The sequence below is a fragment of the Necator americanus genome, chromosome III (genome assembly GCF_031761385.1).
Source record: "Necator americanus strain Aroian chromosome III, whole genome shotgun sequence".
In the NCBI taxonomy this organism is placed as follows: domain Eukaryota; kingdom Metazoa; phylum Nematoda; class Chromadorea; order Rhabditida; family Ancylostomatidae; genus Necator; species Necator americanus.
The window spans coordinates 18621936-18649015 of NC_087373.1; the positions used below are offsets into that span (position 1 = coordinate 18621936).

General features: G+C 42.2%; 1 protein-coding gene across 4 annotated transcripts; it reads right to left on the reverse strand.

The window, feature by feature from the left end:
• Window positions 1-648: 648 nt before the first annotated feature.
• RB195_010039 (uncharacterized protein) lies at window positions 649-26899 on the reverse strand (the record flags this gene model as incomplete). 4 transcript variants are annotated; one of them, XM_064190854.1, is made up of 21 exons in its annotated part: window positions 649-804; window positions 1023-1166; window positions 1225-1368; window positions 1586-1763; window positions 1821-1900; window positions 1963-2113; window positions 3792-3913; window positions 5672-5818; window positions 5916-6098; window positions 6499-6666; window positions 7903-8049; window positions 9403-9489; window positions 9806-9979; window positions 10087-10254; window positions 10320-10470; window positions 10545-10693; window positions 11327-11362; window positions 14426-14493; window positions 20708-20838; window positions 25397-25465; window positions 26814-26899. In XM_064190854.1, 21 exons carry the CDS (start codon window positions 26897-26899, stop codon window positions 649-651), a joined length of 2739 nt encoding a protein of 912 aa, XP_064048439.1. The 4 variants fall into 4 exon arrangements, with proteins under 4 accessions (XP_064048439.1, XP_064048438.1, XP_064048440.1 ...); XM_064190856.1 differs by lacking the exons at window positions 11327-11362; window positions 25397-25465; XM_064190855.1 differs by lacking the exons at window positions 11327-11362; window positions 26814-26899 and having other exon boundaries at window positions 25397-25434.
• Between the last annotated feature and the right edge of the window lie 181 nt (window positions 26900-27080).

A 27080-nucleotide genomic window follows, 5' to 3' on the forward strand; every position in this document is an offset into this window, starting at 1 on the left:
ATCTTACAATTATTACAAAACAACATTCAAATAAATAAAAGTATGTATATGTGCATTTTACAAGTGCTTAACAGAGAGAGCAGGGGTGAGGCCCCCGCCGATAACAAAAGGATAAAACGTATATCGACAATTAAAACCGGACGGTAGAAGTGTTCGGGAAGGAAAAGCTCTTGGTGGAGACTTATGCACAATTCGTGGGAACACACAAACTCGTCTATGGTTGCTGATCGAGTCCTTATTTTAAATGGTGCACTTTCATGTTGAAACACATTCCACAATAAGCACTTTCTCTTCGTCTATTCGGTACGCGACCTAGGCTGTCCTACCACGCACTCACTCTCGAAACACTTTTAAACACAATGAATTACAAAAAGCTAAGAACCAACCAGAAAACTTATAACAAAATGACAAACAACGGGTCATCGGGAAGTCGAAATTAGGTAGGGATGAGGGGACTCAACAAGGTGCAGCCTAACGTATAGTCATGAAGACGTCCACGCTTGGGCCGTAACAGCAACAGACATTCCCTTTCAGGGAATGATTAGTCAACGATACAACTTTGAACCCTCAAAGAAGTACGTGACAAGATGTAGCCAGCGCCTTGCACCATCTGTTGTTTCGATACATGGCGCCGATAGGAAAACGCCTCTACTGCTGACCACCACCGGCACTACGCTGGAAACGATAAAGATAGAGACGATAGTCCTTCGAAGCCAGAACCACGCTGGTTTCGTCCACTAGAGCCACGTCGAAGCACTGCGCATGCTTCACTTTAGACTCCAGAGCACCAATCATCGCACCGTCCTGAAAAAAGAGAATGTATGAAACTATTACGAAACCCTTAAGAAAGCAAAATTTTGAACGGTAAGGTCCAATACTACTGTCCAAATTTTGCTTTCTTGTTGCAATAATCGCAGATATCGCTACATTCAAAATACTCTCAATGTCCTACTCGCGAAACGAGCACTCAGAGGAAACATGAGCATAGACAAATTTTTAAAAAGTAAAGGTCAAGTAATTACCTGCGAGAACACAGTAAGATTAAAGTTGTTGTGGTTGTCCGCAACAACGACGTCACCCATAGCATTAATAGCCACTCCAATAGGATAGTTGGTGATCCCTTCACCACCAACCTGACGGAGAAATTGTCCTTCGTAGGAGAAAACCTAAAATGGAATGTAGACGTTCACACTGAGAACAAATTGATGGTAACAAAAAGCGAACCTTAATGCAATGAGCGCGATTATCCGATATCAGGATCTCATTTTTGTCATTCGTACACACTCCATTAGGAAACTCTAGATAACGGGAACAACTGAACTTCTGGAGTATATTCCCAAACATGTCGAAAATGATGACCCTCATCACCTAAAAATCGCCTTTTTAGAGATTGTGAACTTGTGAAGAAAAGTAAGCAATAAAGTTATACAAATTGTAGAATTACTGTTAGTAATCCACGACTGAAATAAATTTTAACTGAAGTTATTCAGTTAAAATTCATTTCAGTCGTTCAGTTATTTTAGTTATTTACTACCAATGAGATGAAGTACTGGCAAAAGAATCGGAATATGAAACTAGGACATACCTTACATTCCACCACAATAATGCGACCTTTACTGTCAACGCAGACTCCTCGAGGATGTTGAAGGATATTAGCGCCAAATTTCCGTAAGAACTGTCCATACTGATTGTACACCTGGATCTGGTGAGTGGGAGATCGTTCGGTAACCACAAAATCACCGGTCATTTTGTTCACAGCCACTCTATAGATAAACATTTGACATTATGCCACATGATGAACTCTAAAAAAAAGACGTCACCTGTTGGGATAAAGCAGCTGGCCATCACGTTTTCCACACTCGCCAAATTGGAATTTGAAACGTCCTTCCTTATCGAATACCTAAAAATGTGGAAGAACTGATCTCTAAAATAACCCATAGACCAAAAATATAGGAAATCTACTTGAATGCGGTGATTGTTCGTATCGGCAACCACAATATCGCCTTGAGCATTAACAGCGACACCAGACGGCTCAGTGAATTGACCCTCCATAACGCCAAATTCGCCGAATTTGCAGTGGTAAATCATCTTCTGACGACTTATTTGCGAACGGCTGGAAGATAGTTAATATTGAACTAAATCAATCAATAAGAAATTCATAATTAATAATAACAGTCTATGTAAAACAGAATGTAATGCTGTGAAGCTCACGTCCTCGGTGAAGGAGGTCTCCACCGACCACCTTCAAGCTGACAAGAGAGTTACGTAGATTTCTCTTCCGTTTTTGATACTGTTTCATTTTTCTTTTGTATAATAATGCATAAGTAGAGCAAAGTGTTCTTGTTGAAGTCTTTTCCTTCCACTTTCTCGTGAAATGTAATCTCTCAATATCAAATTAATGGCTCGCCCCATGTCATTAATAATACCGAAAAATATCCACCCTCAACGAATGAACTCCTCAAACGTACTAAAAAAAATTAAAACTAAAAGAGGGATTCGAGGGACTCGTCCAAATTCGTGCTGAGTTACTGTAAAAAGGCAAGGCAGTACTTTATGAATGTTATCATTGTACCGTAAAGTCCAATGCATACATAAAAATGACGTACGAGAAGTGTAACAAAGAAGAAATGAATGCGCAAAAACCAAATGGCGTAAATTAGAATTTGAAGAGGAAAAGTGCCCCCTGGCTCTCTACTCAGACTGATTTCTTACCTACCCAAAACCGTAGTTGAGACCGTCCAATTATTCTACAATCATGGCAACAATTAATAGGAATAGGAAGTTAAACTATAGGATCCAGCTATACAATTATAAAGAGAGGAACGAAATAATACATAATAACAAAGCCTATGCCTAAGACGAAGGAATCAATACTAAGGAAATCATGGAAACTATCTGAGTCTTACCCTTTACACAAAGTAGTCAAGTTTATCATAGAGTTTTGAGTATGTTTCGTGTACAGATTGCACCCTGAACGCTCTGGCCAAAAGCCTATTATTCCTTTGGAGATGCATTATAGGCGGTTTGGAGTTTAAACCGACAAATACAGTCCGATCTGTCCAATTTGTAATAAAATGACGAACCACTTAATGTAAACTAAGAACATTAAATGCGACATCATCAGACTGATGAAAACGAGACGTATCACCCATTGAACGCTACGATATAGGAGAAAATTGTTCCCTAGCATGCTGCAGCAAAAAAAGATGTGAATTTAGCAATCTTCGTCGTTTACGAAACAGCACCAAAGCACGAAAAAATAGGTTTTCTACATAGTCTAGTAGATCTACAGAAAGACTACACGCGCTACAAGGTCGTCTGGTGTTGGTCTTTCAGAGTTTGTTATGATGACTAAGACTATCCATTGAAACCCATTACTCAAACTTTATTCTCTTTTTTTTTCTTAGAGTGTGCCATAATAAATGACATCAATCCGTCACTAAGTTTTTCTTTTCAACCAATGTCGTTGTTTTCCTGAAGCTTCACTTGGGATCGGACCATCACTACCGTTTGAAATTTTCCTAGACAATCATCCAATCATTCACATCCTTTCAGTGGGCTCTTCGCAATTATTTTCTAACTCTGTGAACTCTAGAGAAACAAAAACTTGCTCACAGAATTATCCCCTCAGGAGCGCTGGGGCTAAGCTCATGCACCTTCATGCTACGAGACAAACTAGGCAGAGACAGAAACTTCACACCAAATATTTTACTATCATTGTCTGCCTCTGCATATAAAAAAGCATGGTATAAAATGCTCAAGCAAGAATAAAACATATGGAAAGGAATTACCTTGGTGGATACAATGCTCCTATCTTTTCGTCTTCAACATTTCCTGGTTCAAGCATGCCAATGCTGGGCTCCACTCCGATAGACCATTTGTCATAGTTGTACACAGGAACTCCACACGTGTCCTTAAACACTAAGAAATACTGCATGAAGAATTTATGAGTACTACAGTTGAAATTGTGAAACGAGGGCTCAATACTGTCAAATGTTTATCCGACTTTTCATTTTTAAACTTGATTTGAACAAGGAAAAAAAAACAGAAGTTATAAAGTAGCACTTACGCATAGCTGTAAAAAAGGAGAACATTCCATAAATAGCAGTTATTTTATGTATTTCATAAGAATGCAAAGCGGTGGTCTACTATAGTCCCTCTGATGATAACTGTTCATTGCCAACTTTCATCTAGCTTCATCTCACACGATAAGCACGAAAGATGAATACCAGGAAAAGGAATGCACTTTTGTGTACTGTGCTCTTGCATTGAGAACTAGAGAAATTGAAGTAAAAACAAAAGAATCCTGCAGAATTAGTTGAACTACACGCCCTAACAGGAGAAGAAAGGAATGGTCATATATCGATGAATAGCTTGGATTTCACTCAATCCATCGCAATGCGTCCAAGACCTACTTAGAACGTCACTTAACTCAACAAATATTTGATTAGCAAGATTTTAGGAATTGAAAATACAATAACACGCTCATGACAGAGTTTCGGTTTTGCAAAATAAAAAAACTGAAGTAGTTTGTAAATAGCAATCAAAAGAAAAATTTAAGTAATCCTCTGAACGTTTGGGTAGATGCAAAATTTGCATTTTCTATTCACGTATTTTTCTTCTTCTCGTACCTTTTTCACAAAAAAAAATGAGTGGGTGGGAAATTCGCAACATTAAGAGATTTAGATCTCTACGAATTAGCGATGAAAGTGAACAGAAGAAGATTGACGAGCGAATATTTATACATCCTGGTCTCTCAGCAGAAAATGGATTTGCCACGTTTATTATCTTGGGCTTGAGAATTAGCAAATAAGCAAATAAGCTTTCCATGTTTCATTTTACGCTAGAGACTAGCTGCTTTTTTCAAAAAGTACTAGGTTTACTTTTCGAAATTCTATTTTACTTTTCGAAATATTCCCACAAAATGATACCTCTGATAGACAAAAAAAAAATTGACTAAATCTGGCTCATTTAACTTGGAAAACTGATTGGAGCTATCCTGCTGAATTCTAAACGAAGATGATATACGTATGTTCTGATGTTCAACTGCAGTCTTTGCTCTCTATTCTTAAATTGGTCTTTGTTTTCCCCCTCTGTTTTTGAAGAACTTTAAGGCTGTAATCTACAGAATGACGGGATCACGATTCTTGTGCTCATCACACCGCTGAATTCCTTTCGCGATGCGGACAAAGCGAATTTTTTTAAAATACAGTGGATAAAATGAAAAACCAGGAAATGTCTTACGCTAAGTACAATAGGCACAAATCCCTTAGCATATTACATGATAACAGAAAAAAGGATATAAAATGATGGAGCCGCTGATTTGCATCTCGCCGTAAAAAGTATTATCCACCCTGCTACAGGAATTAGATATATTAGCCTCTATCTGTGCTGTCTTGGTGAAACAGTAGGAATAAAGAGCATAGGACAGTTCTATTGTTTTCTGCATATTCACATAATCCTTGGTTTTTTTTTTGAGATCGTAAATAGGAGATTATCTGCCTAAGCATGGTGCTTCAAACTGGCGTCGTTATTGTTAGGTAGTCTAGAACACTTTCAAACAAAATCTCAGTACAAAGCTTATTTCTTTCATTGCAAAAAAGGTCATTTATTTAAAATAACTGCTTACACCACCTAAAAATGCAAAAGAAAGAAAAGTGAGGGAACCTACAAGTGAGGATGACACGTCGCTGGTGAAATTCCCGAGAGATTGGCTAGAGCCACCAAATTCGTTTCTCGGACGAAGAAAGCTGTTAGGCTCAGAGAACACGTTTGGTGCAAGGGGAACACTGTGGGCCTGAGGCGGGGAGCGCACAAGCTTAAATCAAAAAAAGAGGATTAGTTCAGAGGTTAATTTCAAAGTTGTGTTCCGATGTTTTCGAGGAGAAGGCCTGCATCTAAAATAGAAGACAAACCTGTCTGCTTGGAGGTCTTCCAATAGGGGTGGGAGGCATTCCTGTTTGTGAGCTACCCTGTCCATTCCAATCCGCAGCGCCGCCGCGAACTTGTCCAAGAAGTCCTTGAATGGCTTGCCGAGCACTAGCAAAGTTAAGCGGAGATAGCTCTAACTCGCAAGAAGATCCCAGAGCATTTGAAGCCTGAAGACGATAAAAAAATAAATGAAAACGTTGATAATTCAACCAGTAAATAGCATCACGACTGCGTATTGTTTCGACACAATGTGGTTGTAAAAAAAGGTTAGCGACAGCACTAACTGTGAACAGTGGTTTGTACAAAAATGCTGACTTTTTGTGGAATTGTACCAGATTACTGAATCATGCTTTGTTTAGTATGAAATTAAGATCACAATATTGATATCCATTCAGACGTTTCAAAGAAAAATCTTCGATATATTTTTCTGATTCTACGCTTACATCATTTGATCTACATTAATTAATATACAATTAATTCAAAACAGTAACGTTCAAACTAGATGTCCAGATACGGCGCTCAACATAATTAAAAACATGTTTCACGAACAATGAAAATGAAACCTACGTCAGGGTTGAATGCCAAAAAGAGTTGAAGTCGTGTATCTAAAAGCTGCTTGAACACCATTACTTCAGTAGGCGATGCATATTTAACCAATCTCGTTGTGAAATCGATTGTTTGGCTAAGCTTTTCCGTCATCTGCTGAATTCGCTTATCCACCATAGTGAGTTGGATCTGAAAGTAGGATAGCAAAGTTACGCTTAGTCACGAACCCAGCTATCAACAACAAACTTGAAACAATCAAATCAAATCAAAAAGAACAGTAGTTCTGAAAACTTCTCAGAATAACACTTACATTTAGAAGATAAAAACCCGACTTCTTTAAAGTCACCTATTTAATTTGAACAATTGCAGGCCTTTTTTATATGCATATCCAAATAAACTAGAAACCATTGAACTTTTCCACAGAACAGCACTTAAATTGACAAACTACACTAAATTATATATAATTGTAGGACCCTATCCGTTCACTTCTACACACATTAAAGCGCAAGCAAGGGAACGCGCGCGCATTTCAGAAAAATGAGGATAAGTTTTAAAAATGAAGGAAATGGAAATCCTTCATGTATTTATAATTCATACATTCATCATTGATAACAAGAGAAATGAGAGTGCAAATCTGAACGTTATTGTTGGAACTGCAGTGGCAGGACAATGCAGCGTGCGAATGCGTCTTACACGCACTGATTGTACATGCATGTCGTCCAACGCTGTAGGCGTTCTTCAGATATTTTAACAGATATAAGCAAGGTTAAAAACAAAAAACAACAGAAAGAAACGAATTAAAACTAATAACACCCCAAAAGATCCCTTAAGCGGCTCGTCTAAAAGTTTGTCTAATGGATAATGATGATTTTATCTGCACAATTCACATCAGTTGCCACCTCACAGTGACGTGTGATGAGTCCTTGAGTATGATACTGCAAGTGCTCTGGTACCTTCCTGTGATACACAGCTGAGTAAATGTTCAATCATTGAAATTCGGAGAACCAGTAAAGAGAAACCCGCTGGCAAGTAGAACGTCCACCGCCCACCGATTCATGCCATTTGGCTGCTTTCGGTCACCACTAAGGACGTCATGGCGAATTTGAACACGCTGTTCAGCACGGATCTTGTTTCAGGTACAAGCACAAACATTGTTGGTATTCCGGGAAAAGCCAAACAAAAGCGCGAAATGAGAAATGGCGATCCGAACTTTATGACATTTTCAAACGAATAAACACATTGTTCAGCCTATTATAGTAGGCCCAAGCTCCAGTTAGCTTGATATGGATTTACCTTGATGATTAAAACGTCTTCGGCGCAACACGATATTGTATGTACAGACAACCAGAGTAATTTTTAATTTTAATGTTATAGGAATCAACTGCTATGTTCACATTGAATGACAAATAGATAAGAAGGTAATACCTGTTTCGCAGAAAAAGCAGTATCGATCTCTTTCGCAGCAGCTTTGCGCGCCTCATCGATGATGCGCACGAGGGCGTTAACGTTATCGTCAAGCTGTGAGTGAGCACGGCTCAGACTGGCACTCAGTCGTTGCTGAGAGGCATCCACCTGAAAGGATAAGTACGTGAAGAAAGGAAGTCGCGAAATAAAGTAGGAACGAGTTAACTTTATAACTTATTTCTGTACAAACGTATATTCTGTAATAACGCGCGCGTTGCATGAATAGCATGGCAACTGTTTGCTCATTTCATTACATCATTAAGGTGTAGGCATGTTGCTTTGTACAGTCGAAAGTTATAAGCACCTCCCTGTGTTGCGAGAATAAACCGAGAGTTATCAGAAACATGATGATGCCAGCAGTTATCAGTCAATTCCCATCGATTTTGAGCTGTCTTTCACCAGTTACACAGCCGGCTTTTTATTTCTATTTGTGAATAAAAAATGAAAAATTGAAATACCATAACAATAAGAGGAACAAACTGCTGTTATCTAATTCAGGCAATAAAACTAGTTAACTTTTTAGATTGAGAGTTGCCTTTGAAAAGTTGTGGGCAGCGTGCAACGAAACTGGTGATGTTAGGATTTCTAAGCGAATAGATTAGTAGAGGTGTAGTTCGCAAATATGAGCGTGATCACGTTCAATTTAACCAGTAATCCAAAAAAAAGAACGTGTTAAGCAGTCTTTCTTGTTTTCAAAGCACAATTTATAATCGATACTAGAACGATGGCAAGCAGAGACGCGTTTACGATTGTGAAGGAGGGCACCTTCTGTTGTTTATTCGAGTTATATTAGTTGGATTGTAGATGTTGAACGATGACGAAATTGTCCGTGTTTTATTGCATAAGAACTGCATATTAGGGTGCACTGGTCCAAAGCTGTTCACGCCTCTCTTTTGGATTACCACACAGAATTCAGTGTGAATATGCTCATAATCGTGAATTGCAATATAATATCTAGCTGTTCTGGAAAGTTCCCAACATTGTTAATTTTATGATACGAAGCCTTTGACAAGTAGCTTCAAAAACGCACCCCTTTTGGTACAAGTATAATTATTTTTTGAAAAAATTGCCACATTTTAATATATTTATTAGATATTATATATTAGATATTTAAAAACTTGTGCTGCTCAAGTACAACACTTATGACTAGTCTAATTTGCAGAAAACACTTCGTTTCTTTGAGAAGAAATCCTGCAATTAGATTTCCCAAGGGTTCGAAGTTCTGACATGTTCTAGCAGTCCGACCCCGTCAATGTTTATTTGATAAGTCCAAAATTCAAAAAAGACTTCTCAGATTCATTCAGCTATTAGAAAATTCGCCATCTTTCTAGAACCTAGTAAACAAGGCAGGTTCCGAGAGCCGTAAACATACCAGAATAATCATGCCGAAGGTGCATATGGACCAAGTTATGTAGTAATGAGTGGAGCTTTCTATTTCATCCAAAAAATATGAACAATTACCTGTTTGAACATTTCCAACAGTTCGATGTGCTTGTTACGTGCTTCGTTAACCAGCATTTCCATGGTACTCAACTGTTTGTCGGCAACCTGAGAAGATAAAAAGCGTTGTAATCGACAAATTATCTCTGAACCAATAATATCTAATCACATATCCCAGAATTAAACTGATAGAAAAGTTAAAATAATTCAATCCAACCCTATAAAATCATGGGAATCAACTTATGTTTCAACTGACTGTAGAAGGATGTAATTTGAAATTTGAAGTTGATCCACGAAAATGGAGGATATAAGTAAACCCTACTAGAAGGTACGAATATACTCGCACAGGACTACACAAGCCTCAAATAAGAAACTCCAACATATCAAAAATGTCAAAAAAAAAAGTGAAGAGAAGCGTCCTAACCTCACTGATGGGCTCATACTGATGTGAGGGCTGCGCGTGTTCTACAAGCGTACACTCTCGACAAATAGCCAAGTTGCATGTAAGGCAGAAGAAGCGCAGCGGCTGAGCGCGATGTTGCAAGCATTTGCAGGCACGTTCATGGGCAGAAGCAGCGCTCGACGGTTGAACGGGAGCCTTAAGAAAGGTTCATTTGATGGCAAACACAGAAACAGACAATTATTGTTATATATTATAAGAATCATTATAATTATTACTGTTATTATAAGAAAGTGATACTCTACCTGGATCTGTGAGATAGGTTCAACCCGATGTCCTTCAAAGCAATGCATATACTGATGAGCCATTGTGCAATTGGTGCAGAGATAGTGAGTACACTCCTGGCAGTAGTGCGATGCACGTTCTCCAGACTTGCATCCAGTACACGCCGAGCGGTTTGTGGTGTTAGAATTCTGCAGCGGATGAAGGCAATAAGATGCTTGAGAAGAAAAGTAACAAATATAGCGTGAGGCATCACCTGATCGCAAGGTGAGTCTGAAAGAGGAGGGGATGAAGAAGTAGAACTGGGAGATCCAAAGAGCAATCCCTTATCTTCAATCATGTTAGGTCGAGAAAGAACAGCCTCGAGACCGTAGTCAGAGAGGAGGGAGTCGAGACCAAGCTGGACACTGAATATGTCTTGCTCAATAGACCAAACGTAGAGGAAGTACGGAAACCATTGACTACCTGAGATGGGACTCACCTGAGTTGCGTTTCCATGTGACACTGCGGACAAACAATCTTCTCTGCAGAGTCAATTTGTCGTTCGAGGCAAGCTTTGCAGAATGAGTGAAAGCACGCTAGAACCTTCGGCTCACGGAAAGGCTCCTGACAAAGCGGGCACTTCACCACCTAAAAAAGAGCAAACAAGTAAGATACATATTCGCCACAGAAAGCCATGCACGGCATTAATTGATGCAACGAACGTAACTATTTTCATTCCACAATGCGTTTCAAATGTGTGGCCACATTTCAACACTTAATCTTCTGAGAAGTCGTTAACACGTTATCTGGATTGCCACTAATTTCAGTGGTCGGTTACTTATAATATTATCATGAACTGATTTCAATTCACGTCTTTACACTATTTTTTCACTACTTCATCGATCCCTTACGCTTCCTACAGAGCACCACCGAAGTGGGCACGCACTTGCACAGACCTAATCGATAACCATCGATCGGCCAAGTGGTCGACAGTCATCAGTTGCATGTGTTCTACCGCGCTATGTGGAGCTCTGCAGGCAGCCTTACAAACTAAATCAATTTTTTAAAACCAAATCTGTGTTCATCACAGCATGTAGTTTACTAAAGTGAGTGCTAGAGACAATTAAGGACTTATAATTATCGGAAGAAACGTTGCCGAAGATATAAATAGTAGTGCAGGCAAGTGATGGTGAATATAATTTTTATATTGGAAGAAAAAGAGCAACAGAAATGAAGATCAATTAAAACAATTGTAGAAGGAAAAAACTTCGTTTTGAGTACTTGTTGTCGGCAAAGTTTGTTTTGTGAATACTCCTTCTGAAAAGATGCGAAATAAAACATGTATATATGAGAGAGCTCTCCTTCCCATTTCTAGAGCATTGAAGCTAATGCACATGTCAGAAAGCATACTTTCATGCGACGGAAGAACACCGCAAAGGATCACTGCTAATGTCGCAAACAAAGAAAAATCAAAGTCTGCAGAAACAGATAGATCAGTAGCATGGGGTTGGTCAGTTTATTCGACGAGTCAACTCCTCATATCCGTACGAACGATGAAATGAAAGCACGAGATGTAGAGTTCATCCTTGATGTGAACTTATCCACGTCACCTTCATACTGTCAGGACTCGCTTCACAACTTTTAGTTCGAATTGTTCCGAAGGTTGGAACAATTTGTCTGATTGCCTCAGACAATCTGTCACGAAGATGCAACTTGGCATTCGTTTGAAAATCCTTTCAGAAATCAATGACGAAGGACGATAGCCCCTTCAAAGTCCCCAAATTGGTTTCAATCGTGGTGGATGGAAGAGAAAATAGCATATATGCGTATGCATAAGCGTATAGCATGTGATTGCAGGGGCTGCCATTTAAAACTAGGCTTTCATTTCATACAGTAAGAGTTACCAAAGCAAAATGAGAAAATGAGACAAACGGCAAACTATTGCGGTGTCTCATTCACACAAGTTTTTAGAAACTACCCTTCTTAGCGGAGTAGGTCGCTCAAGAACATTCCCAACAAGAAGAGTAAATTTCTCGGAATTTTGTGCTACGAATGAGGAATTGCTGACATCCAATGTTTTGACAAGATCTTTGAAAGAGTGGCTTTTGTTATTGCTTGAGTTATGCTATTCATGGTTACTTGAAAACTGAATAAATTAATTCCGACTCATCTCTACTCCGCAAATTGATATACAGAGGGTTAAATTCCGCTGGAAAAAAAAATCTTCTTTATTTCTTTGTTTGAAGCACCGAAATCACTCATCAAATAAGTCTTAAGAATGTCTTGAAGGCATCACCCCACGAATGTGAGGTAGTACGGATTTAAGGTGGAGTATTTGTATACGGGATCGTAGATTAAGGAGAGGGGGTGATTCCGTCTATTGCTTAATAAGTGCCGTAAAAAACGGCCCGGAAGATACGACTTCGGGCGTTCCGGTGCGCTATTTTCAACAAGGAGTTCGATTGGAGCGCACCAGCCTTGTGCACGCACCACATCTTCTGGGCCATTTTTTACAGCAATTAGGAAGAAATGGATAGAATCACCCTTCTCTCCATAATCTACGATCCCGTATACGAATACTCCACCTGAAGTCCGTACCACCTCAGATTCGTGGGGATGATGCCTTTAAGAAAAGGAAGTTGCTATGGTTAAACTTGAGGGATGTGTTTCACCCACTCAAAATTTTCTAATCTGTAGATTCTAACTAACATCATCGAGTTTGCGGGAAGAGAGGAGAAGCTTAGAGAAGGGAAGTAGCATTAATGTGTGAAGAATGGATTAGACAAAGCCTGACTTCCTACATAATAGATCTGACATAGAAACGAAGTGTTTTACTACATCGAAACTATAAGAGTAAAACAGCGTTTTCTGAAAAAAATGAACTCGCAGTTATCTTTAAAAAAGGTCAATTTCAGAGAAGTTTCAGAACGCTTGATGAGCTGAGAGAACTTACAGACCAGACAATGTGGTATTGAACTATCTTGTAATTAGTGTCACAACGAAACATGAAAGGAAAACGTAGCGATTTCGGTTACCCCTGTTAGAACATAGCTACAACAAAAGAAGTAGGAGCGTGTACATAAACGTTAGCCCCTGTTAGCATCAAACCTGCCATACACTTCTGTCATTGGCGCCAAGAATTTTGCGTATTAAATGAGCATAGGTGGCGCCACGCTGGCGAACTTGAACTAAACACAGAGCAGAGAACGACAGATGAAAAACGACAGTGTGGTTCTACGTACCTCTAACATATCTGCATTCTTCTCGAGTTCAATACGCAAAATTTTTGAAGCTGACAACACGAAGACGTCTAGTGAGCGACAGAATTGCAGCATCCATGCATACGGTTGGATACAAGGAAAATGCAATCCACTAATCTGATCAGGAATTCATGTCATGTGGAGACGGTGGCAACAAAAACGGTCCCAGTCGGAAAGAATTGCACCGGCTCTTATGCGTTGCTTCCAGAAAGAAGATGTAATGATTGAGTGATCGGAGGGGAATAAAGCGATGACTACCCGGTGGTTGGCGAGAAAGTTCCAACTCAGCGCAGCCGACGATAGGATCGCGATGGACCGACGATTGGAGGTCCACGCGAATGTTTGTCGCGGGCGCGCGCCTGGCACGGACGCGAACCGCGGCGAACGCGCGCCCTGTCGCGCATCACAGGGTCACCGTGGTCGCCATTGTGTTGATAACCGCCGTCCATCACGCACAGGCACACGCCGTTCGGGCTGTGACTGATAAGACCTCTCGCGTCGACTCTTCTCCGCTATCGGTCCGCTCGGTTCGTATTCCGTTGAGTCAGAGAAGCAACTTACCGAAAGAACAGTCCTTCCCAGGCGTGCACGGGAGGTAGCCCGTCTGAACTGGAGATGGGTTGGAGTTGTGGCACTGTAGGGAGAAGAGATTGATAACTAGACAACATGGAGAGAAAAACTGCGGATCAAGGGCTATAGGTGGAGCAGCCTCGATGACTGTTGACCTTGGACGAGGCTGCGTGTGCTATTTCCTCGTAATGACCATTCCGCATAACACATGCAAATAGACACGGTTTCTACTGTTTACAAAACAATGACTCTGCGGAGAAAAAGCGCAACATTCTGTAAGCATGAGCGGCACTTTGGAGGTGGAGACTTCGCTGCAATAAGCGGAGTGAAATGGCTTCGGACATCTTTCTTAACACATCCAAGTTTACACATTTCGATAAGAATAAGATTTTAACGGGTCGAGCTATCACTGCAATCACGTTCGGCAGCATCTCCTGGGAGTAATGTTCGAAAAATCAAGACAATAAGGAGGGATGACGCCATTCGCGTCAGTCAATAGAGAAAGGACAGAGACATGGAAGGAGGAGGAAGAGAGAGAAGATTGCCCCACCTGGTCATTGATGGGCGGAGGGGTCGGTGCCAGTCCGAATGAACCGCCCAGCATGGGCTGCGAAACAGCTGAAATACAACACTATCTTTATTACATGTCACGTACAATACGAGAAATGTTAGTCTTGCGTTCTTATCGCTATCTCACTCGATCCTCACTCCGTTCCATGTGGAACACAATTTAATTCCAAGTTCTAAAAGTTTTTAAAGCGACCGTCAGCAGACAGTTGTCCAAGTTCTGCTTGATCGCATAACACACACTTGTCAGAGACGCAGTGCACCCGCGTATTTTGAAGATCTATCGCCCGAAAAGTAGCCCGCAAAGGTGGCCTCCACATCTGGCATCGACCGCTGAGAAATAAGTGCTCGGCTGCCAACTGATGACAAAGTATTCAGTGGCGATGAGTTCTCACTCGCTCTCTCTTCCTCTTCTCCCCTCTGTTCGGGCGAATGTGGGAGCAGAAGCATGTTCAGGGGATGTATAGGATTGAGTTAGCATAACCTAGAACTTGCTCTTTTCCTCTTTTTCAGCCACGTGCGAAAACCGTTGCGTGGTCCGAAGAAATGCGGCGACATTTCAACTAATGCGGTAGTGGTCTTTCTTTCACTGCGGTGATGTGTTTAAATCATGTTCGGGTGGCACATGCATGCGATATGAAAATTGTTCGGCGAAAACGTGCTAGCAGTTCAGGATTGAGAATCAATATGAGTTGTCCACATAGTCGTCGCAACTCTCAGGGGAAGGCACAACGTAAAATGCTATTATCACAGCTGTATACTTCTTCAGTCAAACTGGTATCGTAGAGGTGTACGAGTAAATAGGATGGGAGTAAGATCTGCTGTTGTTTTAGGAGAGTAGCGGCAATCTGCCGACGAAGAAAACTCCCAACTCATTTGTGATCCTGGGTTTTCAAAACATAACGGATTATTATAAAATAAAATGCGCAGACATTTACAAACATGTCATATTAGTATTTTTAGTTGGATTTTGGAGTAACGATAGCATTGCACCCCTCTTCCCGAATTTCTCGTCTTTGCTAAGCATGCTTTGCGACGCCTTTTTCTTCTGGGACATCAATGAAAGATGATGACTTGACAATGGAAAGACTCAATTGATGCGCTCAATTATTATCAACTTCTTTATGAGTTCTGTCTTGACTCTCAGTAAGAATAGAACATTGGTTTTAAACTTATTTTCTATCTTGATCGTCCCTTCTGAAGAGAAGTGTTCTAGTGCGAAACAAATATGCTGATAATTAACTAAGATCTGATGCTACCTTTAGAAAGACAAAAAATAAATAATGGTATGGATTAAGGGAGGATGGTATTTTGAGAAGAATTCCACCACATCTGTGCTATAGAAATTGTAACAACAAGAAGAATCGTGCTGATTCAGTAGTGAGGATGAGTCTTGGTCTAGCTAACAGACTTGAGATTCATAAGTACACACAATCGTTGCTAGGTTGAGCCAATATGATTCCATCGAACCTTTCTGAAATGGTGGATTCCTTTGTCAACAACTAAGAAATAGAGATCTTGGGTCTACTGGAACCAACCCTTTGAATTATTCGAATTTTCTAAAAATCTTTTCATCTCAACATTTTAGAGAGAAGTACTTGTGGGCGTCGGCGTATGATACAGCATTTCGTTCTTAGCGAGCTCTTAGTGAGACTTACTACCGACTCTCACTCTGGTGCTCGACAGACTGGAAAACAACTGGAAAACAAAGGGAAAACAGCTTGGGACTACCTGGGAGAAAATATGCGTGCAATATCAAAAACGAATAAGAGAACAGCGCGGGAAGGTCTACTTATGTTGGCGTTGCGTACGAACATGAATGACCTGCGGCGAACTTCCCAAGTTACTTTCCCGGAGGAAGAGAAATTTCTATGTGCTAATTGTACTCGAGAATACTTTCTCTTGTCCTAACTATCCGTATCTTCTGTCCGTAATCATTAAGTCGTTCTTTCATAAGGTAATAGTGTAGCAACTTCATATCTATACGTTAACCTCGTAGATGTATGTACTATGGGGTTGCTCCATATTTCCTTCAATCATCTTCAAAGACAGCATACCACGAAATTGATAATGTTGGGACCTCTCACCGAAAAGATAGGGCTAGAGAGGCAGATCACGAGAACGAGCGCAATCGCCCTTATTTCCCCCTAATAGCCCTGAGAAACGAAGTGGGAAGCGACCTAGTCGGTCGAATTTTCCCACCTAACAGCGCGTATTCCGGCGCGCGCGTCTGCCAGCGAGCGGACAAATGGGCTGTTGTGGCAATGCTGCCTTCAGATCTGTAGCAATATTCCCCTTCATCAATCCTCTCTCAGGTTTTTGATGGCTTTCGGTGCTCCTCTTTCAAGACTCCGTCACTTGTACGTGACGAAGAATACTACTCCACAAATCCCACTCTTTATAGGACAACACATGATACTAGGATATAAAATGCCTGAGTCCAGAGGAGTTCACATTTATGAGGTGGGGTGGTATCCTGCGCGCATGACGCCTATCAGTGACATCCTCCCACACTTTGTATGCTGACTGCGCTCAGTCTGACTGCAGTTTGAGTGCGTTCTCAGCAGCAAAGAAAAGAAAAACAAACAAACAGTGCACTATTGTAAGTGTGAATTCGTGTCGAACAAAAAGATGCTACTGAAGCGCAGCGGGTGTTCTATCGATGCCCATTGAGGCTAAGATCACGTTGAAGCAGGGAACAAAGAAAAGAAATAAACCCAGACCGTTACAGTATCGTCTTTATCAGTGTATGTGCCATTTGTTAGCTAACGGAAGCGTTACATTGGCCTGGAAATCAGGTCTCGGAGATGAAGAAGATTCATTCTCCACAAGGAGTGGAGTAAAGATGTGGAACGGGGAGGGTGTGAACGAGCGATTGCGTGCACACTGTTTTCTGTGCTACAGGCACGATAAGGATCGAGCACGGACAACGCAAAAGAAGTGACATTCTATAGGCGCGTGAAAATAGCGAAACAGCCAGAATTAGTGTTACAAAGTGCCTATTCGTAATGTCAGAGTTTGACTTCTTTTGCAGGTGAAAATTTGACAACTGATTTCCAAAGCTTTGTTCTCTCCTTAGCTCAACCTCTGGCGATTTTTAGTATCACAGCAATTAGTGGTTTTTAGCAGTAAATTATTAGCAAAATTTTCTGAACTGGGCAGGAGTACTGTTTTGGGCTTTTTTTATGTTGCTGTTTAATCAGCGTTTTCCGGCCGTTTGACGGCGAATAAATAAGTAAACAATTTTAGCAGGGTCCACGAAAATAATTCAGGTTTGATTTGAACGAGTGGATCGGCGTCGACACAAAGCATAATAACTAAAGGATGGCCTACTGGAGTTAATTCGTTAAAATGATTTGAGTGATCGCATGGAAAACGGGCGGAGTCGGTTTGTTCAGCAGTTTTTCACGTTGTAAAATGATTGTTCCAAAAATAAAACCCTTCTATTGCTTGTCAACACCTAGACAGATTCTTTTCAAGTAATTGTTAATTTTGCACAATTACGAGAGTCATCTTATTTCACTCCACCGATTAAGGCAACAAAATATTGGTGACCGACCAAAACATGCGTACTAGTACCCATGCATTAGTGGACTTTTAGCGATTTATTATAGTTTTGATATGTTACAAGTTAAAGGCAGCATATCGGGAAATTAACGATATTAAGGTCCCGGGGGGTTCTATGAGGGATTGAGAGTTCGGCTTCTAGATTACGAATATGAATCTGGTCACGTTTTATTCCCCCTTATCATGGCGAGAAAATGCGTGGGGAAAGACCTTAGTTCCGACGAAATACGTTAGAACGCGGTTCGTCCACCAACGAACGGTCGACAATCAGAGAGGCTCAGTCAGCAGCCTATTCAAGCAAAAGCAACGAACAGACTGTTGATAGGACCGAAGCGTGTGCAAAGGTACGGCGTTCTAAAGTGCCTCGTAGGAACTAAGAGTTCCCACGCCGTTTTTCAGGACGATTAGGGGAGATTGAGCGGAGCTACGCTCATACTCGGAATCTACAACCCAAATTCCGTATTGTCGCATAGAGCTCTAACCAACTTCTTTTGTGATGAGATGACTTTAAGGTGATGTTTGCATCCTTCAGGCTTAAAACAGAACAGAAACCCCGGAAGCGCTTTTGAAATCCGCAAAAATAATGTTATTCCATGTTTTACCAATCAATTAGTATCTAAATGGAAATGTGAGCTTTTCGATTAGCAGGAAATACATGGCTTATGCCGCAGATGTGACAGTCATTTTTTTATAAGAAAAGTGTTGCCAATTATCAGAGCGATGTCGTTTGCTTCCGTGAGAGAGGAGAATTGTTCGCAAGAACCTGTTGTGGAAATACATCTATATCCAAACATTTTCCTATGTTCAGTTTTAGAATATAGTTATAGAATTATACAGTTATAGAACGTAACTCCGCTAGCATCACGGGAGATCTCTTTTTTCTTCATTGGAACGTCATACTCTTAGAAACAGCCCTTCTTGGACCTGGTGAAAGCGAAATTGGTCCAGGACTAACAAAAGCGTAGTAGCCAATCTGACCGCTAAACCCTATACAACGACCCCATCCTGATAGAGAACGAATTGAGGTTTACCGCATCTTAATGGTTTCTTACGCTTCACCAGTACCATATTCCGCCCAATTGAAAGAAGTCCGCGGATCCAGTGTTCCCGTAAATGAATGAGTGTGAATATACCATATGCTGAACCAAAAAAAAACGCACCAAAACACATATTGAAAGATCAAATGCATAGGTGATATAAACTAAAGAGTTTAGATCAAAAAGATGCTTAGAAAGAGAGCAAGTGGGATGCTTGAAGAGAAACGCCTAGGAAGATTTTCTCGGAATAAAATAAGTAAGTGTTTTTTTGAACCTACGATCTAAATCCCCTCATATATTTTCTTTTACAATTTTCCACCTTTCTCGTACGTAAATTTTCAATCCCTCTCTTCGAAAATCCACTCTTTTGTGACCAAAAATACATACCAAAAATCCTTCGCTGCCAAACAGTTAGAAGTAGAAATACGTTGGACTAACGAATCGAATATAAAGATGGCGATTTTCTAGTTGTGACTCCATGACTTCATGGACAAAAGCATGAGGAAAATTAATTACTTCAGTTTCCTTCTTTTTGTTCACAGTCACCTTGTGATTCCTTTGACTGTTTAGATGGACCAGAATAGAAAATCTGGATCGTTATGGACAACTTTTAAAATGAAAAGTTCGAACGGACCACATCTAACATCGTAAGTCTCTTAGGAATTATCCGCTGGAGTGAAATGGGAGAAAAATAACCAGCAAATGCTGAACTGCATTTTGGCTTGCTTCTGGCTCAAGTTCTTTCCTATTTTTCGCCAAACATTAGCAACTTGTGGCATTAAGGGAGGAGTCCTAAGAGAAATCCCATCACTCCGCTCCGAAGTGTTGTTTATATGAAACCACTGAAAAGCTCTATACCACATACGTTTCCGAAATGTTCAAAAATAATCCATCTGTTTAAAGCGTCCAGAAATCGGCAAAGAGGGTCAGAACTGATTCAAAGAGGACAATGCGGTCGTTCTCGAAGAATGACCAGCACGACACATGTGATCCGCAAAAACGACAATTTAAAGTGGCGGACTGGCTTTGGCTTTTTGGAGCTTTCTGTGTATAGATCGGGGAAAAGTGTGGAGGTCATACGAAAAGACTTCTTGTGAGGTTTTCGAGCAACTGATAGCTGTAACGAAAAGATGTGTTCGTCAAAACAACTTCGCACATCTTGTTTCTTGGTTGAGCAGATCGGACGCGACGTGCTGTCTTCCACAACTGACAGCAGAGCTGTTGGTCTGCCAGCAACCAGTTCGTCGGCATGCTGCCCCAGCGACCATAGTGCGCTGTGAAGATTGTGAATAGGATACTTCTGCATGGTTTTGGAGGTACACACTACCAGACAATTTTGTTCGATGCTAATTCCGTCTTTTCGCTCTTTTTAAGGAGCTTTTGCTAATTGTCTCGAAAAAAAGAAGATTGCAAAGGAAAAAAGATCAAAGGGAGTGCATGCAGGAGAGGTTAAAACCATCTGACTTTTGCTGCAATTGCGTGAGTGGCTGCTCTCGAAGCGGCGCGTTGGGACCCTCACTCAGTGCTCGGGGACACATACAATTTGCATAACTTTTGTCTTTTGCAGGATAAACGCATCCACCTTTATCGCCGCAATTCTAACAATCACACAACACTGACCGCCACACACTGACTGCTAATCGAAGGAGGCGCAAGTTTACCTGATCCCCACGGCGAGGAGACGAACGGCTGAGGAATCGGACGTGCGACAGAAGCAAGTAGTTGCGAGAACGCGATCTCGTCCGAGCCGCTGCTACTCCCCAGCGACTCCGGCTCGCTCATGTCGGTTTCTCTGGAAACATGAAAACAACACTACACGTTACCTTAAAACGGACCACACTGTGTTACTCCTCATGTTGGAGCTTTGATGATTTTGCGGTGATTATATGATGTCAAGGACAGAGAACGTTAGAAAAAGAACGATGAAGAAAGTATCAACAACGAGTCCTTATTAGCAAATAAAAAAAGGAACTTCACAGCAGGTAATGACAATTGGTGATATGAACACAAAGATTGCAGAGAGGATGTCTCACTGCATTATTCAATGACAAATTTTCTTTCCAAGTCTCCGCCATTGAAAAGCGACATAAATGCCATTGATTGCGCAAAGGAATGCATGAATCAATCAGTTTCTCCAACTCATAATTAGGTCGGCATGCTTTATTTTTTTTTATCTTCCGGTGCTGTGTAATCCAGGAAAACACAGTAGCGGCCCAATCAAAGAGAAGCCCTGTTGGTGGAAGGAAGTTCAGCTCAGTCATTCAAGATATTCAAAACAGTGTATCCGCTTTGTTTTTACTGACACTGCTCACACCAAGAAGTGGGAAATGATGCACATTCACTCATACGACGATAAGAGCTTTTGTCTACCACAGCAGCAAGTACGAAATGAAAGGAAATGAGTAGTATGTTTGAGAAAGTAGAAACAAAACACAGTATTGGAGGAATCTGCAGTCGGCTGCCGCACGTTCACCTCGACGGACGAACGAGGGGAGAGAGCGAGGGTAGGATAGAAGCGGCCGTAGGGTGGCCATATTCACGTGATGGCCGCTTGCGCAACGATTCACACCGGATTTGTTCTGGAGCCCTTATCAGGTGAGCCATGTGCGGACAAGGGGCCGTGGCAGGGGCTTGGAGGCACACCACAGCCGTTCATGAGCCCACATCGATTGTGGAACGACTGCTGTGCAGAAAGTAAACAACTCCTGACAGAATAACACCAATGCTGGCTGCTGCGACGAAAGAGCGCGCAGAGCGAGGAGGTTCGTAAAAAGGCGCCAGATGACGAGGAGAAGTGCTAGAGAGTGCGGCGCCGTAGAGGAGCGGAGACAGTCCCGTGACGGGCGACGCGAGGAAGTGAGCAAGCGGTGGAGGGAGGCCAGAGTAGCAGATTGCACGTCGCGCCGCCTTCTGAACGATTTCGTTCACCGACGAGAGACCGGCGAGAGAAAGAAAGCGTTCGACGGGAAGGGTTGGGGAACGACACAACAGATGACAAGGAGACGGCGAAGGCTGTTTCGCCTGGAGGAGGGTACGGACGAAGAAGTGTTTCTTTGCCGTCAGCACGGCAAAGGAGAAGCAGCGCCGGCGGTGGAGAGCAGCGAGGCATGGAAAAGCAGCTGAACGCCTTCGCATAAACAGAGAAACGAACGTGAACACTCCAGCACCAGCTTCCCGAGCGAATCAGCTTCCAGCACCATGAACGACATCGGTCTATTCTCACCATCGCTCAGGTGTAAGCAAACAAATCAAGTCCTCGACTAGCTTTCAAAAGAGACCAAGTGGCCGAGAAAAAGCCATTAAAGAAAGTGGGCGGTTTAGCTTATCTGAGGATACATTGTAGCATGGTTACATAAGCGCGCTAAACGAACACAGATCCTAAATCCATACACTATCCGTCGAAATAACTATATATATAAAAATATATATATATATATATCATCAGCAGCATGTCATACACACATACATGTCAGCAAAAGCTAGTTAACCATTCAAAAGAGGCTGTACAAGCATGAAGAAACACGAATACGAGTCGTTCGTACCATCTACTTGCTAGTAGTCGTGAAAGAAGACTGCGCGTCTAAGCGAAACCAACACATTACTTCGAAGTACTAATCGTTCCTCCGAAACCAGCTTTCAGCAGATCACGGGACGTTGAGAAGCAATCAGAAATGCAAATCTTTTCAAGTGCGCGTCATATAAATGTGCTAGAAATATTCGGCTTCTTCTAAGAGCTAAACTGATATCCAAAAGCAGATATGTTGAAGCAGTTCATTACATTGTACAACATCTATTTGCAGTCACAACACTTTGAAGTAAGGAGGTGCATCAAAAAAGTTGAGTTCAACAAAAACTAGTCGAGAGTTAGTAACTCATTACTATCCTGAAGAGTTTTTTTTTTTCGTAATGACTTTGGACTGTTAAAAACATCTATTTTTTGGTCTACTAAAGTTCTCCTCAGTGCGACAATTCAGAAGGAAGGCGTTTCTCGGCCCTCATTCCTTTGCAAAAAAGCGCGGTAGTAAGCGACTGGAACGGGGGGATCGAATGAGGACAATGACGTGGACCAGTGGCATCGAGCTGGGCGTTCAGTGGCTCTGGCTGTCGTCACGTGGATTCGACACACTCAGAATCGTTGGGCGAGCTGTGTTCCCTGACAACAGAGGGAAAGAAGCATTGGCATAGGAACTTGTTTTGCTGCCTCGTCGCTCGACTCATCGACAGCCTCTCGCCGGATTCCAGTAACACACTCAAACAACAACTAGAAAACAGACGCAATACTAATGCCATCCCTTATCATCACACCACTGCACGCCGCGACTTGTTGCTGTTTACGCTGACTCGTAAAACAGTGTACCTGACGCTAAGAGAAGGAACTTCTGGACAAAACTGGTTTCGCAGGCTCAGTTGTTGGGCAGGCAACAGATGTGCCGCTCGCATGATACAACGCACACACTCCGGAGAATCGGTGGCAGTTACTTATCGCACGCGTGAGCGGAACATCCTAAAGGCTTTTTTGCGTACCGTTGCAGGTCCTTTCTCAAGCCCTCCCAGACTACACGACTAAGACTGGGCCCTGAAGCGAAACCACTCCCTGAAGAGAGACTCGTGAGCCCCGGCGGATCGGCAGAGTACGGACAGCTCTCGAGTAGGCGTCGTCATCCAGTGTGCTTCTCTCGGCTCTCTCCGCTCGCGCTCGAGTAGAGACCGCCCGATGACGTCACCTCAAGCCCTGCTCTCACGCCGTTTCGCCGGAATCTCCCACACGTACGCAGCGTATTCGATCTAACGAGGACCCGTAACCGTGCTATCACCTACCTTACCGTTGTACTTGTTACGAACAGAGCAGAACAATCGATGTTGCCCAACATCTTGTGTTCGAAAAAATGAGAGAGGATTTCAAAGAAATTCAGTTAATTTCATGTCTGATTGCGCAACAGAAAGACATTTCATGTTCGAAAATTCACTTCCGTTTCTGAGAAATCTACAAAATTACAAAACTTCAATAAAAATACGGTACTCAGCGGCAACCGCTCCTTGGACCCCGACTAAGCAATCCGATTTTATGGAAAGTTTGTTTGAAAGCACCTCATTGTTGTTTTTTTGTGCATTTTCTAGAAGAACATCGCTGTGGCAAATCAGATGCAGCCCAGCAAAAGAAAGAGATCAACAGAGAAACAACAAGAGCGCTTCAAGTACTCAACCGGTTGGTAGCATTTTCAGGGGCTTCGAAGCCAGCGCAGTCACACGCCACCTCCATTGCCTTGTTCTAGCAAAACGCAGACAAAGAAGTTGAGGATGCGATAAAAAGGAAATAGTTGACAGTGTGGATATTCGTTCTGAAATGAAGAAGTGCTAACTGAGGAAGTTGCATACGTTGAGTTCAATTGGACAAACCGGATATCACAAGTATCACAAAAAAAGCTGCTGCTCTACGGTTGGAGATAACTGGTTGAAGAGGCGGTCACTGTCGGCTAAAGCTTGTTCTGGCAAAATTTTAAAGTAGCAGTTTTCGACTACTGTTGGAGGATGATTAGGAGAGACGTAACGGACGGGCTACACAGAGAACACAAAAATTAAAATGTCCGATTTCTCGTCGTGAGGATGAATGCATTAACGGCGCAAGTTCAGGTTCACGAACATGCGAAACTGGTCGATCAGGAACACAGACTTTCAAGCTGATGAGCGAGCGATCGTCGAACGCCGCATTCGGAACTGGCCGCTGCTGGCTGGATACAAGTGGAAAACATGACTATGTCAAGTGATGTGGGGCTCCTACATTGTTTTGACACGGACGCAGCTGGAATTACGAGGGAACTGGTGAGTCGTGAGACGTTAACAACGACAATTCAGGACAGAAATTAGAATTTGGGGACTGAGGTTGTGCGGAAGCTGATGCAAATCCGAACAAGGACCTTTCACAGGTAGGGGCCCAAACGTTTTTCTGTGGCTAAAACACACAGACGAAATGCAAAGTTGACGTGAAGTGATCCAATTCGATATCAACTAATGTGATTAGAGTATCATTCGAATTATCGCATGCGACTTTAAACATAATAGGAACGAAGCAAGGATCACATCCCAGAAGTGCTGTAACGTTCTCTTCCCAACCATAAAAAAGATTCATTCGTGAACGATTGACTCACGGTGACTCCTACATATTTTCAGAGAAACGAAAAGAAAAATGTTGGGCAGATAATGAATGTGGGCAGCTCTAGCGCTCATCAGAATGGTCGAGCGAACCGCTTCGGCGAAACGTGTCCACTGCGGTCCAGGTGATCAACGAGCACCTCAGAGGAGGAAAAAAGCAAAGGAAGACGTTCAAATCCACGGAGAAGTATTTTACTGACCTCTTCGAACGGGATTCGATCTCCAGGTAAGGTAGCATGTCTTCGGATCGATTTATTGACAGCCAGCAGCTAGCGACGTTTCAGGTGGTGAGTGAAGGGAAGGGCGAGGTACTCGGCCACAGCACGCTATCTCACCGCTCGCTCTCCGCTCTCCGTCCCGGCTGCACTTCCTCTACGCATATGATCGGCCGATCGAAAACACGTAGGAAACAACTGAAGAACCGCCACACAACCAGCAGCGTTGCCTTTTTTGCAGCGCTTCTGGGACATAGTGGACGATTAAGCGAAGGAGCGAGGTGAGACGAGCTCGTCCGACTAGACGAGGCTGCAACGAAGGTTTCTACGAAAATCGTTTCGTCCGCCAATTCGTGTAGCTTGCTAGAAGTAGTTTTGGAAACCTGTATTGCTAGCGGCGAACTGACCTCAATCCTCAACTCGGTAGCAGAATAATTCACGAAAACATTTGGAGAATTTGGAGTGTTTCATCCAGCGTTTTTCACAATAAAATGGCCCGGAACGATAAATCGAAGATCTAGTTCCTCAAAAACAAATTAGAAGGTAGCAAAGACCATGCTCTCACGTCACGCTCATGCTCGTAATCTGCACCCGAACTCTATGTTTTCCATCAGGTTTCCAGGCTTCGTCAATTTCTTGATACGCTGCCTTTAAGTTAACAGTAATTTCCATTGCAAAAGTCGACCAATACCACTCACTCGACGAAAATTGCTGCGAAGATATGCAGCGCAAGCACAGTTTTGCGACTTATTCAGCCGATTTAGTATCTTCACGGGCGGGTGTAGCGCAGTCGGTAAGAAGCTCGGCTGTGACTGCGTGATCGATCTTTGGATCGAAACCGCCCTCGTGCCAGGCAAGCCTTTCATGACAAATTTGTGCCAGACTTGTCTGAGCGGATAAAAACAGTGATTTTACACATGGCGTGTGTGGCCTGACCACAAGCCATCGTCAGGCCACACACGCGTTCATAAACCTCACACGATTCTGAATTGAAGTCGAATGGGTAGACACATAGAGATCGCTCAACGCTGTGCACGTCATCTTTTTTGTGCTCAGTACTCACTGGACACGTGATGTGGTTACCGGAAATGTGCGCGAATACAAAAAATAGAGGGCAGCATTATATGGGCTTTCAAAGCTTCACTGGAATAAAATCTTGTCAATGATGTTCAACTTTTCGCCGTAGGCTAGACAGGAATGGGCGTACAGCAGTAGAACACCCGGAAATCAGCAGCTTGGATTTCTCGAAAGGAATGCTTGCTAATCCGAAGTAGGTGTTATTCGAAGGTCCAGCAGACTGTTGAATTGTGACCGAAGAGACAGAGAATGTAACATAAATCTTTGAATTGACAGAGATACTAATGCATTTTCATTCCGATACGAGCAGATAGGCGAAACTCACTGTTCTGCCTTGGTTTCAGCAACGTTATCAACACAGATGTGGAAGACGGCTTGGACTTGAACAGGAGAACCAAGAGAGGAAGACATCTCGGTGGTTAGTAGGAGGTGAGAAATGAAGCACTCCTAATCGGTCAGCTATATCGTGATTACGTATATGGGATCAGCAGTGATCTGGAATTCTGCCCATTTTCGCGAGTTCTCGGTTCTCCAAAAAGGGATAAAGTGTAGTTGAGGGGTGGGGTACTCGACCGAGCTCTTATTTCTGGAA